The 14,709-nt window shown below is 35.7% G+C and overlaps 1 protein-coding gene and 3 pseudogenes across 1 annotated transcript; 2 read left to right on the top strand and 2 right to left on the bottom strand.

Annotated features, from left to right (window-relative positions):
- Positions 1–885: 885 nt before the first annotated feature.
- On the bottom strand, positions 886–2,862 carry LOC125854929 (F-box/kelch-repeat protein At3g23880-like; annotated as a pseudogene).
- A 609-nt stretch (positions 2,863–3,471) lies between these two features.
- LOC125855970 (uncharacterized) lies at positions 3,472–4,401 on the top strand. The gene has a single exon (XM_049535598.1). The coding sequence runs from the start codon at positions 3,472–3,474 to the stop codon at positions 4,399–4,401; it is 930 nt and encodes a 309-aa protein (XP_049391555.1).
- A 3,860-nt stretch (positions 4,402–8,261) lies between these two features.
- LOC125855969 (F-box protein At4g22390-like) lies at positions 8,262–10,752 on the top strand (annotated as a pseudogene).
- Positions 10,753–11,577: 825 nt separating this feature from the next.
- Positions 11,578–12,542, bottom strand: LOC125855968 (putative F-box protein At1g52490; annotated as a pseudogene).
- Positions 12,543–14,709: the final 2,167 nt, after the last annotated feature.

Raw genomic sequence — 14,709 nt, 5'->3', positions numbered from 1 at the left:
AAAGGGGGAAATTGATAAGAGCTTATGCCTTTTGGTGTTTTGATGATCTCCTCACAAGTGCAGGGACCTGGTCCTCTGCAGAGTATACTTGTCCAGGGTCAAAGTGCTGGACAGCTGGAAAGCTGTCTGCGTGTCAGAAAGTTGGTGAGTTGCAGAGTACTTCACCAATCAGAAGCTAGGAGGTTGCTTGTACGTTTGGTAATAACTTTTTGTGGTATATACTAAACAAAATACAACAATATTACTAATTCATTCAAAATAGAGAGTCTTTCAAGCTTCAAGAACAGCAAGGGACTTGATCAATTACTTCAAGAGCTTCAAGAACAACAAGGGATCTGATCGATTACTTCAAGAGCTTCTTGTACCAGCTGTTACTTTGTTTGCTTGTAATAGTGCTTACATTGTAGGATTCGTTTTGTGAAAGAAACGTTTCAAACTTGTTTGAATCATTGTAAGAACTAGGTTAAGGGTAACTTAGGTTCTTACTCTAAAAGTCTATATTAATCGGTTAGGATTAGTATAGTGGGCGGTGTTGTATCCGCTTAGCAAAGTCTAAGTTATCTAAGGGTGATAGCTTAGTGGGTAGTGTTGTATCTGCTCTGGCTCATCTAAGTAATAGGAGGTATTGCTTAGAGTTGGGATTAGTAGGCTAATCTCGGTTTGTAAACTTGCTTTTACTTTTGCTTGGAGAAGATTAGTGAAAGAAGTTTGAAAAGTCCTGGCAGGCCAGGTCGTGGTTTTACTCCCTTGAGCAAGGAGGTTTCCACGTAAAGTTGTTGTGCAATCTTTACTTTCAGCACTTTGTTTATTTTCTGTTATTGTAACTGTGCTGAGAACCTGGTCCCATCTAGACAAGTGGACGCATACATTCCAACAGAACTAAAGTTGAAATTCCCATTGATGCCTGGGAATAGAACTCTATGATGTCCGTTTGATATGAGATGTGTATTCACAAAATCAGGGCTAGATATAAGTTGATGCCATGATTTCGAAACGGACATACATTTCAAGAGAGACTCAGGGGGGAAGCCTTAAGAGGATATCTGTTATGATTTCATTTGGGATTATGGAATCAGTATTTGTAGAAGTTGGAATGAAGAAGAAATCATACCATGAGAGGAATTTGAGTAGAACAGTCTCAATCCAATCTTGAAAAACAAAGAAACGAAAACATGTTTTAGTCATATGAGGTAACTATCACAAAAATTGGTAGCAGAGTAGTGAAAGGCGGAAGGATGTTTTTCTGTAAAGTGAGGCAGTAGCAGAGCAGAACAGAGGAGGCAGTTTTAGACCTGTTAATTAAATATTTAAGTATCGTAGTATCGCTAGATCGTGAAGAGAATAATTGTATATTGAGTCAAACATGTCTAAATGAAGAAATTGATGATTCATATACTAGTAATACCAACAGAGACACAATGCTTGTATTTATAAAAAATCTAGTCTCTCCGAACATGCATTTGCAAGTTTTCAACATAATTGTCAAATGATTATGATTGTGAAGTTTCATGATATCAATAGGGGATCAACAAGGCTTTCTACATAGATTCCTGCAGCAGCACATTCCTCAAATTGATCAGCAACCTCTACTTGTCTGGTTGAAGCGTTATATGTCATGATAAAGGGGGTAAGTAAAAGTAAAATTTAATCCTAATTTGACTAATAATAAGGTACAGAGAAAATAGATGTAAAGAATATAAACTCCCCGAGGTCTTTAGGATGATCGACAGTGAAAATCTTTGTCCGTGATACTTCAACTCCACAATCCTTCCTAATCCACACATTGGAATTAGTTCCTTCAAGATAATTAAGACAAAGCACAGAAAGATGACTTCCCACCACTTCCAGTGCCAACGGATAACTACCTTTTCCATTACTATCCGGAATCTCCAACCTTCTCCATGTCTCGTCTGCTAAATCAAGAGAAATGATGTTGCACATATTGAACGTATCAACATCAGCTGATAAAGCCCAATAAAGCTTTCCATTGACAAATTTACCCGGAGAATTTACTAGAAAATTGCCCTGAAACTTATTAATTGTTCTCCAAGAATCAACCTTCAAACTGTATATGTTGACTACAGTGTCACACGAACCACTATCCGCATAAATACATTGAATAACTACCACTTTGTAATCATCACGTGTTTCGTCATATCCAAAACCATATTTGAGATAGTAAGAGAAACCGTTCCTCAATTTAGCTCCAAGTGTAGGCAATTTCTTAGACTTGTTAATAGCGGGGTTCCATAGAACTGTCTCCTATATCTTACTATACAGACAAATCAATCCATTGACAGAACCGTCAATCCAAGAATAAATAGTGGGGTTTTCCATGGGAGAACCAATGTCAAATAGCTTGGTGCTTCGTTCTTTGTTAAGCATGGAAGGGAGACAACATACCTTAAATTATGTGCAGATTCTTGAAAAATAATCCTGTGGTGGCTGTATTCTTTGTCATTAGCTGTTTGTTTCAAATGGTTTTTGATAAACTTCGCGCTGGAGATTAGTTCAAGCCATGATTTTGAAACACACATGAACTTCAACAGAGACTTTGGTGGCAAATTTAAGAGGATCTCTTTGATGATTTCATGAGGAAGAACAGAGATTATCGATTCAGCCATAAGTCATATGGTGCAGCTTTTGTGTGTATTTTTTGTTAGTATAATAACATAAATAGTCGAGGTAGGGGTAAGGTTTGCGTAGACTTATGATGTTGTAAGGTCAAGGAAACAAAAATAGAAACTTATAGAGAAAGTGAAACGGATGATGGATCTTATCTTTATGATATCCTATTGGACATGGCTGAGATCCCCAAGCTACGTGGAAAAGAGATCAATGTTTTTGGAGGGAAATGGTCTGTGATAACATCTTTCACTTTTTTCTAATTGTTTTCTGGATTTTATATCATAAATAATTATTATAATGATGTGGAAGTCTTTGTACTTCAGGACAAATGCTAGGTGAAATGTGATATTTTATAGTATGGGGTTTCAAGGTCACTTAACTTTTGAAGGGTAATTGTCTAAATATTTTCAATGTTGTTATTTTTTTTAGAAAAGTGTTTTTGGCGGTTGTCTTGATTTAGGAGAAGTCGTCATAGTTTGATTGCAACACATTCTTGAACTATAATTTTTTATTAAAACTGGACGACTGGACGTGACATATATAGAAATCCTAATTTGGATAGAAGTAGATGTTTGAAGTATAAATGGATTGGGATTAAGTATCCCTTAAATTGTTTTTGGCGTTTGTACATAAACAGAAATCCAAATTTGGATAGAATTAGATATTTGAAGTATAAAGGGATTGGGAAGTACCGCCTAGATTCTTTGCCTATTTATATCAACTCCTTTTGCACCGTATTATTCATACAAGTTTACAGGATTTCGGAAGTATCGCCTGTAATTATTTGGCTATATATATTTGCTCCTTCCATCTCAGCTAATTACTCATTCTTTCTTCTGAAACATGTCTTCATCATCGACAAGTGCCACATTGTTATGTTTGTTTCTGTTGTTGGGTTGCATAGGCATTGCTACTGTCACTGCAACCGAACCCAAAACAGAATCGTTTGGTACTTCTTCAATTGGATTGTGGCCCCGATGGTGGTGGCGTACTCACCCAAAAATACCATCACTACCAACTCCATCTTCGATTGATAATGCGGCTTCACCAACGCATATGGCTCCATCCCCAGTTGATGATGTGGTTTCGCCACCACACACGACCCCGGCTCCATCCACTTCTTGCACCAAGGTGGTCGGTTGTGCATTAGATTTGATCACTTCCGTTTTCAAGCGTAGAGTTTCATTATCCACTCAATGTTGCCAAGAACTTTTAACAATTTCAGATGATTGCTTTTACAGAGAGTACACACACTCAAATAGGGTACCATTTTTCCTTGGAAATGTGAGAAACTTTTGTAGTCATGTTGTTGATAATGCGGCTCCATCTCCATCTCCAGTTGATAATGTGGGTTTACCAACTCATGCGTCTCCATCTCCATCTCCATCTCCCGTTGATAATGTGGCTTCACCAACTCATGTGGCTTCACCTACTCATGCGGTTCCATCTCCATCTCTAGTTGATAATGCAGCTTCACCAACTCATGCGGATATTCCATCCCCATCCCCCGTTGATGATGTCGTTTCTCCATCACATATGGCTCCCACTTGGGGGCCAGCCCCGGCTCCAACCACTTCTTGCATCAAGGTGAACGGTTGTGCATTCAATTTGATCACTTCCATTTTCAATCGTAGAATTTCATTATCCACACGATGTTGTCGAGTACTTTCAACAATTTCAGATGATTGCTTTTACAGAGAGTTCACGCACTCCAAGAGGGTACCATTTTTCCTACGCAAAGTGAGGAACTATTGCAGTCATCATCAAGCCTGAAGCATATTTTTTCCTTCTCTTTTTTTTTTGGTCATCTTAATAGGTTTTTAGGTGCTAGTTAAATACTTTCGATTAAATTCTTTAATTAGTTTAATTGGATTTTCATCTCTATTAATTTTATAGTTTAATTACTACTCTCTCCGCGCATACCTTTATTTGTCCATGTTTGACTTGGCACACTTCTTTACTATTACTCCTAGATTGTTGATAATGTTAACTATGGAACACAACCTTTTACTTATTCGCAATATGGTAGGCATATCAATCAACTATACCTTGGTCCGAATGAAGTTGAGTAGTTATATGAATCTTCTGCAACTATTTCTTTCTATTCGCTCCAACATCCCAACAAATTAATTAATAGGAAGACTTACTATGACATTTTTACACTACCTAGATAAAGACTTTTATCAGCTCGATTGTTTTTTTTTTTTACAAAATATAACTGAAAATCGAATTTCTAAAACTTCTGATTTGATGCATTACTTTCTGAATAGTTTTGTAGGGTTCTGAGCATTAAATTTCTTTATTCTGGCAACAATATTTGTTTTTTATTTTAGTTACTTGGAGGCTAATTTATGTGATGACGAGTAATGGTAAGGGAAAACAGAGTATTTATGGGTGAAACAGAGCTACTTAGTGTTGAAGTAAAGAGAAATATGGCAGTTGTAGAGGCAGATTTTGTGTGTTGTGATATTGAGAGCTATAAGTATCCTTAATTCAATCCAAATATTAGCTCTAGCGTCAAGTAAGAAAGCAGCGAGACATGGACTTGGTTCTTGATTTATTTGGCTGACGATTTGGATATACTTGACGATGAGGCTATGTCCGACCAAGAAAAAAAAAGGTCTTATTGAAGCTTTTAAAGATACTAGTATATAGACATGTGCTTTGCACGTGTTTTCCAAGTTAATTTGTTCAAACTTTTTCATTGAGATGGAGGGAGTATATTATAGTTAAATATATTGGTTTTAAAAAATGCAAGCTTAATCTTACTAAAATAAAGAAATTAAAACACATATCAATTCTCTCTTTACATATAAAGTAGAAACAACTGCTAAAAGTATAACAAGAATATTTGAATGCTAAAATTAAAATATTACATGTCGAAATAATAATATATGTGTCTAAACTTTCATATACAATGATACATAAACATTGTGCATTACGATAAATTTGTGTTGAACTTTGTTTTGTGAAGTTGATGTTATTGGCTAATCGAACTCTAGACGCCAATAGCTCTAGGCACTTCCCATCCTCTCAAATTGTTGCTTTTTCTTCAAGAACAAAAAAGAAGATGACATTAATTAATAAATTAAAACTATATAAGAGCCTACAAAAATGGTGAGTAAGAATTCAAAAATCCTTTCTTGCCTTTTTATAGCTATTTTTCAATTGGCATTCCTTGAACCTTTTCTTTCATTAGTCTACATTTAATTATTCAATGCAACTCTTCCTATTCTCCAAACTATTTATTTCTCCAAATTAATTAGTCTACATTTAATTATGCAATGCAACTCTTCCTATTCTCCAAACTATTTAGCAATGAATTGCGCACACTTAAATATGATTAACGGGTAAATCATTAAGGGCTACATTTAAATTGGACTTTTGAATATCTGCAGATTCACAAATCTCATGTAAATTTAAATACAATTATTACTACTATTTCAATTAGATTAGGTATTTTATTTTAATTACATATAAGAGGAAAATTGTAATCTAACTTTAAACACAGATTTTATTTCTCTCCATTTTTATTCATGTGGATACATTCATCTCAGACTAATATTCTACTTTGAACAGAAACAAAACAAAACAATATATACAAAGATACATATTTCAAGCCATAACAAATGTCATTATTTTTTATTATGGATACATTCACCTCAGTTCTCACCCCATGAATTTCTGTAACATTTCATTAATTTGACCTATGTTGGTACCATTAGTGAATAATAGATAGGATGTGACCATATTTCCTATTCTTCCAAGACCAATCTCAACTCCACTTTTCGTTCCACTATCTTCTACGAGTCTATTGACAGTCTCTATTATATTCCAATTAGAAAAAGGAGAAAAAAAAACAGGGTCCCTTTGCTTTATCCCCTTTGAATTGACGATCTCTCTTCCAATAATAACTTTTTTCTTCATGAACTATGATCATGCTATGCTAAAAGTAGGAAGCTCCTATCTATAAAGTAGGAATCCTTAGAAGGAAGGACATCTTCTTGAAGAAGGAGAAGTTTCACATCTATAAATATAAAACAAGGGTTTCTGATTGACTTGCGCAAGTACACAGAGATTTACAAGTAGAACACAATCAAATAGAGGGAGTTCATTTATGAGAGCGTTCTGACCGAAGATCCAAGTTCAGCCAACACAAGAAAAATAGATTGAAGAATCTGTTCCATAGGCTTATACTTTATAGTTCTTAAGTCAACTTTGCCTGTATTGCGTTTTATCGAGTTGTATCTTTAATGCTTTCTAGATCCAGTGAGGTGTAAATTGAAGTAGGAACATAGTCTTCAAGTTGGGAAGACCTGGGAACATAAACCTTGAGAGGTTTGTGTTGGAGTTTAGGAATTAGAATTAGTTCATAGGATTGCAAGAGTTATAATTTGAATTCATAACCTGAAGTAGGTTCGACAATCTCGTTAATTGTTGACATTTAGGAACTGGTGTTTATAATTCCTTAGATTACATAGGTTTGTAATGTTTGGTTGAGACTCGGAGTTTAGTGAAGTTGAGTTAAATCCTATAGATGTGTAGACCGTGATTTTTTACTCTTTATGAGATGGAGTTTTCCACGATAAAGAATTGTGTCATTAGTTTACTTGTTTTACTTAACACAATGTTAGTACTCGACAAAGGAACATATAGAATAACTTGTTCCTTAGGCAAATCGGGGGTCAATATTCTAATAGTTAGTTTACCATTTTGCCTCGACAACAAATCAAAATTTAATTAAACAATAATAGTTTAATTACATAAAGGATGAATTAGAAGTTCAACCGTAGTACTTCAATGTTTTACACTCAATTCACCAAAAATGTGTCAACCGTTATTTACTCATTAACCAACATTATCTTCCTTGCCATAAAAAATCTGAAGATATTGAGAAGTTGTATCAATTAAATACTCAATACAAGATCATGATCATCTATAACCAAACACTAACATGAATACAATAGGAAACCAAGGGGTAAAAAATTGGGAATAAAGGAAGAGAAAAGACCATGAATTCTCTAAACTAGCTTACGGTGGCTAGAACAATGGGCGGATATATGTTGATGGACATTATGTTGTTCTCATCCTCATATGTTTGAAGTCGGAAAATACTTTTTTGGGTAAGTAGTATTCCCTCTTCTTTAAAGAAGCCATTCCAATGTATTCGTCGTTTGTAAATGCTTTCTTCCGTGTTTAGTATGTCATTAACTCTTAAAAAAAGCATAAATTTGGTGGTGTTGCTATATACACACTCATACAAAATTGGTGAAAAGTGTAGTAGTAGACCACATCAACATATTTCAAAATTTGGATCTATCTCCGATGAAAAATCATCTTTTTACATTTTTGATCAATTATTAATTCAAACAAATGCTTTTGAAACGTGTATATTATTAAAGATTTATTTTATTTTTTAATTAAATATGGACTTTGTAGCTCCTTTTATCATTTTTCGAATAAATCTGTAAGAAACAAGAACTATCAAAAAATTGGATCAGCCCAAAACAATGAGAAAAAAATTAGCCCAGTCCATTAAATGGAACTACCAACTTCTATATCAAAACCCTAGAAGATAGGGTTTTCAAATTTGAGCTCTTTTTCTTTCTCTCCGTATCGCCGCCAGGAGCTATATGAAATCCAACCTTCCTATTCCTTTTGTCGTACATCATCAACACCTTGCTCTTGTTTGCCATGTTAGCCCTGTTTCTCAGCTCGCAAAGGTAAGATTTTCTTAGCTTACTCTTTCCCTTCTCCATTTGTTTTCTAACTTCCACCTTTTCTCCTGTAGAGGTATAATCCAGTGGAACAATGGATCCAAGAAGTGGTTTCGATGGAGGCGCCTTGTCTTGTGGTTGAGCTCGTAACTCTCTGTAAGTGGGCTTCTTTTTTCTCTACCTCTTTTCCATGTTTCTTCCTCTCTGATTTCCTTTATCTAGCTGAAGCATAAGTGGAGATATTCAAATGCCCATGACCTCCTTCATTGTGAACTTCCTACCCAACCCTAAATCTCTAACTCCCCATTTGACCCCAAGACCATCACTTAATGCTAGAGAAATTTTTTATAAGTTGTCCTAGTCTAAACAAGGTAGCTTAATGGTCACAACTATGTAAGCCCTAAAATGGGAAATCACTTTTTGTAAATATCATAGCTGTGAAGTCTGTTGTTGAAAATGATTCAGAAGTAATGCATTCTCATGTTTATAGCTTTTGAAATATGATCTTTCTTACCTTGATACTTAGTATTGGAATGTTTGACTTATCTGCGTTGAAAATTCTTTTGCACTCTACTGATAACTGTTGAAAATTATGCCACTGTCTAATCTTGTCTTCACTTGCAAAGGAAGTAACGGTTGACTTGAGTTACCTCTCTTGGCTCCACTCTTCTAAAGCCTGATCTACCTTGGCAATAATCCTCTATATCATGCCGCCTTGTCTACATTTCCTTCAATTTATTCATCCTCCTCCCTCTCTGTCCTCCTTTGTTTCTCTTTGTATGTGATCTCCTCTAAATCATGAATGTTATTGATCTGATAACCATTTGGAACTTGATAACCATATGTCCCCATGTTTGGAACCCGATTCCTCTTCCCCTTAATGCTATTTTCCCCCTCCATTACCTTGTCCTTTTCTATAGAATTCAATTCACTCGGACTAGCAATGTTCTCTCTCTTCCTACTTCTTTCCCCTCCTTTTTCTTTGACCTACTCCCCCTTGTCAAGTTGTTTTTGCCCTTAAACATTTCCTCTACCCATTTTCTTGTATTGACTTCCCCTCCCTTTTTTGTTTCTCTCCCTGCGATTACCCTGTATCTTCCTGATCCTTCAAAGCCCCAAACTTATTTTTAGTGCTAACCCTACCTTATCCTGTTGATTTTTTTTTCAGTTCCATATTTGCTGCATTCTCCCTCTACCCTGTACTCTCCAACTCCCTCCCTTTTTGTTCTTCTGCTCCCTCTCCTTATTTCCTCCCTTTCTCTCCTTCTCCTTTCCCTCATTTTCTGTGTATTTTATTTTGGGTATAATTCTAGATGGAGGACGTTGCATTACTCTTCATTATGTCCTTGTATTTTGACCCTACTTCATTGCCTCCTGCTTTGGCAATTTGTTGCATGTTCTGCTACTTCCTCACTTGACAAAAAATACTCGGCGATATTTTATTTGTTGCTTTTCAAAATTGGATTTAGGACATTCTACTCAAATTCTTCTCAGGGCATGATTTCTTCTTCACTCCAATTTCTACAACAATTGATTCCATAATCACAAATGAAATCCTACAGATACTCTCTTAAGGCTGCCCACCAAGTCACTCTTGAAATGTACACTGGTTTCAAAATCATGACATCAACTAATCTCTATCCCTCATTTTGTGAACACATATCTCAAATTAAACACACATCATAGAGTTCTATTTTCAAGCACCAATGAAAATTTCAAGTTTTGTTCATTCCCTCCTTTGTTTAACAAACAACATGTTACTATTCACATGGATCCTCCAACATTATCAACTTTCGTTGTGGGTTCTGCCAATGACTTGATTTGCATGTGCAATCACTCAGGGGAGACATATATATGGAACCCATCATTAGGAAGTCAAATGAATCACATAAATCCACATAGGGTACTTCTTTCTATACCAAATATGGTTTTGGATATGACAACTCATATGACAATTATAAATCTCTATCTATCGATTATTGTGGTAATTCTTACCATGACAATGTCTCCAACATTAAGACTATGGTCAACATTTATAGTTTGAGGACCAATTTGTGGACAACAATACATGACCAACTTCAGGGCATCTATCTAGTAAATCTTTATGGCAAATTTGTCGACGAGAAGATTTATTGGATTGCATCTACTAGTCTTCATAATCAAAATGTGTGCAACATCATTTCTTTTGATGTAGAAAATGAGACGTGGGGAAGCTTGGAGCTTCCCATTTTGTGGAGAAGTCGATTTTAATTTCAAAATTGGAGTTGTCGAAAGTGACCTTTCTATGTTTAATACTTGTAGTCTAGGTGATACTACTTCTAGTGTTTGGATTTTGAGGATTGTCCAAAATCCACAATCTTTCAAAATCCAGACATCAGAAGTAGTATCACCTAGACGAAAAGTATAAATCACAGAAAGATCACTTCCCACCGCTCCCATTTTTAAATTAGAACTGACTTCTCCACAAATGGGAGCTTCAAGCTACCCCATGCCTCGTCTGCTACATCAAAAGAAATGATCTTGCTCACATTGAAATTACTAATAACTAGTTGATGCAATCCATTGAAGCTTCTCATTGACATGTTTACCCTGAAAATTTATTAGAAAGATGCCCTAAAGCTGGTCATGGAGTGTTTTCCAAGAATCCGTCCTCAAACTATAAATGTTGATATCATTACTGAAGTCAGAAAAAAAGTCGGACTCATCAGCACAATAATCATTAAACAGAGTGTTGGGTTCTGAAGATGATTAGGGCGTCATGCGGAAGCTTACAATTGCAAATCATAAGACGATAAATTAGACGACACATAAAATTATACTAAAAGAAATATATTATTGTAGGATATGACCAATTGGCCTACATAATTAAAAACTAATCAAAAAACATAGAAACTGTAGAGAGAAAATCTCCCCATAAACAAAACTCTTAAAGAACTACATTGTGGATGCTATTGTTATGTGTTAGAAGAAAACAAACCTATATTTATAGAGTCCTAAAAGGAGAGAATAAACCAAATATAAAATAATATTATATTTTCCTTTCAAGAAAAGTAAAAACATTTATGGTAATGTTTTATTTTTTATTTAAGGAAGAATAAATCTTAAATTATGGTAAGAAAATTAGGGCAAAAACCCTAACACAGAGCTCTAGCAAAGCCCACAGCGAAAGCTGATAAAGTGAGAGGATATATGTGAACAGTGACTTGTTGTGGGAGGAGAGAACTAAAGTTGACTAATAATAAGGTACAGAGAAAATGGATGTAAAGAATATAAACTCCCCAAGGTCTTTAGGATGATCGACAGTGAAAATCTTTGTCCGTGATACTTCAACTCCACAATCCTTCCTAATCCACACATTGGAATTAGTTCCTTCAAGATAATTAAGACAAAGCACAGAAAGATGACTTCCCACCACTTCCAGTGCCAACGGATAACTACCTTTTCCATTACTATCCGGAATCTCCAACCTTCTCCATGTCTCGTCTGCTAAATCAAGAGAAATGATGTTGCACATATTGAACGTATCAACATCAGCTGATAAAGCCCAATAAAGCTTTCCATTGACAAATTTACCTGGAGAATTTACTAGAAAATTGCCCTGAAACTTATTAATTGTTCTCCAAGAATCAGCCTTCAAACTGTATATGTTGACTACAGTGTCACACGAACCACTATCCGCATAAATACATTGAATAACTACCACTTTGTAATCATCACGTGTTTCGTCATATCCAAAACCATATTTGAGATAGTAAGAGAAACCGTTCCTCAATTTAGCTCCAAGTGTAGGCAATTTCTTAGACTTGTTAATAGCGGGGTTCCATAGAACTGTCTCCTATATCTTACTATACAGACAAATCAATCCATTGACAGAACCGTCAATCCAAGAATAAATAGTGGGGTTTTCCATGGGAGAACCAATGTCAAATAGCTTGGTGCTTCGTTCTTTGTTAAGCATGGAAGGGAGACAACATACCTTAAATTATGTGCAGATTCTTGAAAAATAATCCTGTGGTGGCTGTATTCTTTGTCATTAGCTGTTTGTTTCAAATGGTTTTTGATAAACTTCGCGCTGAAGATTAGTTCAAGCCATGATTTTGAAACACACATGAACTTCAACAGAGACTTTGGTGGCAAATTTAAGAGGATCTCTTTGATGATTTCATGAGGAAGAGCAGAGATTATCGATTCAGCCATAAGTCATATGGTGCAGCTTTAGTGTGTATTTTTTGTTAGTATAATAACATAAATAGTCGAGGTAGGGGTAAGGTTTGCGTAGACTTAAGATGTTGTAAGGTCAAGGAAACAAAAATGGAAACTTATAGAGAAAGCAAAACGGCTGATGGATCTTATCTTTATGATATCCTATTAGACATGGCTGAGATCCCCAAGCTACGTGGCGAAGAGATCAATGTTTTTGGAGGGAAATGGTCTGTGAAAACAACATCTTTCACTTTTTTCTAATTGTTTTCTGGATTTTATATCATAAATAATTATTATAATGATGTGGAAGTCTTTGTACTTCAGGACAAATGCTAGGTGAAATGTGATATTTTATAGTATGGGGTTTCAAGGTTACTTAACTTTTGAAGGGTAATTGTCTAAATATTTTCAATGTTATTATTTTTTTTAGAAAAATGTTTTTGGCGGTTGTCTTGATTTAGGAGAAGTCGTCATAGTTTGATTGCAACACATTCTTGAACTATAAATTTTTATTAAAACTGGACGACTGGACGTGACATATATAGAAATCCTAATTTGGATAGAAGTAGATGTTTGAAGTATAAATGGATTGGGATTAAGTATCCCTTAAATTGTTTGTGGCGTTTGTACATAAACAGAAATCCAAATTTGGATAGAATTAGATATTTGAAGTATAAAGGGATTGGGAAGTACCGCCTAGATTCTTTGCCTATTTATATCAACTCCTTTTGCACCGTATTATTCATACAAGTTTACAGGATTTCGGAAGTATCGCCTGTAATTATTTGGCTATATATATTTGTTCCTTCTATCTCAGCTAATTACTCATTCTTTCTTCTGAAACATGTCTTCATCATCGACAAGTGCCACATTGTTATGTTTGTTTCTGTTGTTGGGTTGCATAGGCATTGCTACTGTCACTGCAACCGAACCCAAAACAGAATCGTTTGGTACTTCTTCAATTGGATTGTGGCCCCGATGGTGGTGGCGTACTCACCCAAAAATACCATCACTACCAACTCCATCTCCAATTGATAATGCGGCTTCACCAACGCATATGGCTCCATCCCCAGTTGATGATGTGGTTTCGCCACCACACATGACCTCGGCTCCATCCACTTCTTGCACCAAGGTGGACAGTTGTGCATTAGATTTGATCACTTCCGTTTTCAAGCGTAGAATTTCATTATCCACTCAATGTTGCCAAGAACTTTTAACAATTTCAGATGATTGCTTTTACAGAGAGTACACACACTCAAAGAGGGTACCATTTTTCCTTGGAAAAGTGAGAAACTTTTGTAGTCATGTTGTTGATAATGCGGCTCCATCTCCATCTCCAGTTGATAATGTGGCTTTACCAACTCATGCGTCTCCATCTCCATCTCCGGTTGATAATGTGGCTTCACCAACTCATGCGTCTCCATCTCCATCTCCCGTTGATAATGTGGCTTCACCAACTCATGCGTCTCCATCTCCATCTCCCGTTGATAATGTGGCTTCACCTACTCATGCGGTTCCATCTCCATCTCTAGTTGATAATGCAAGTTTCACCAACTCATGCGGATATTCCATCCCCATCCCCCGTTGATGATGTCATTTCTCCATCACATATGGCTCCCACTTGGGGGCCGGCCCCGGCTCCAACCACTTCTTGCATCAAGGTGAACGGTTGTGCATTCAATTTGATCACTTCCATTTTCAATCGTAGAATTTCATTATCCACACGATGTTGTCAAGTACTTTCAACAATTTCAGATGATTGCTTTTACAGAGAGTTCACGCACTCCAAGAGGGTACCATTTTTCCTACGCAAAGTGAGGAACTATTGCAGTCATCATCAAGCCTGAAGCATATTTTTTCCTTCTCTTTTTTTTTTTTGGTCATCTTAATAGGTTTTTAGGTGCTAGTTAAATACTTTCGATTAAATTCTTTAATTAGTTTAATTGGATTTTCATCTCTATTAATTTTATAGTTTAATTACTACTCTCTCCGCGCATACCTTTATTTGTTCATGTTTGACTTGGCACACTTCTTTACTATTACTCCTAGATTGTTGATAATGTTAACTATGGAACACAACCTTTTACTTATTCGCAATATGGTAGGCATATCAATCAACTATACCTTGGTCCGAATGAAGTTGAGTAGTTATATGAATCTT

This window comes from Solanum stenotomum, chromosome 2 (genome assembly GCF_019186545.1).
Source record: "Solanum stenotomum isolate F172 chromosome 2, ASM1918654v1, whole genome shotgun sequence".
Taxonomy (NCBI): Eukaryota; Viridiplantae; Streptophyta; class Magnoliopsida; order Solanales; family Solanaceae; genus Solanum; species Solanum stenotomum.
The sequence above is the reverse complement of the archived record's forward strand: the minus strand, read 5'-3'. Positions and strand labels throughout refer to the sequence as shown.

Coding starts and splice junctions, on each gene's coding strand:
- LOC125855970 (XM_049535598.1), top strand. CDS start 3,472: ATGTCTTCATCATCGACAAGTGCCACATTGTTATGTTTGTTTCTGTTG.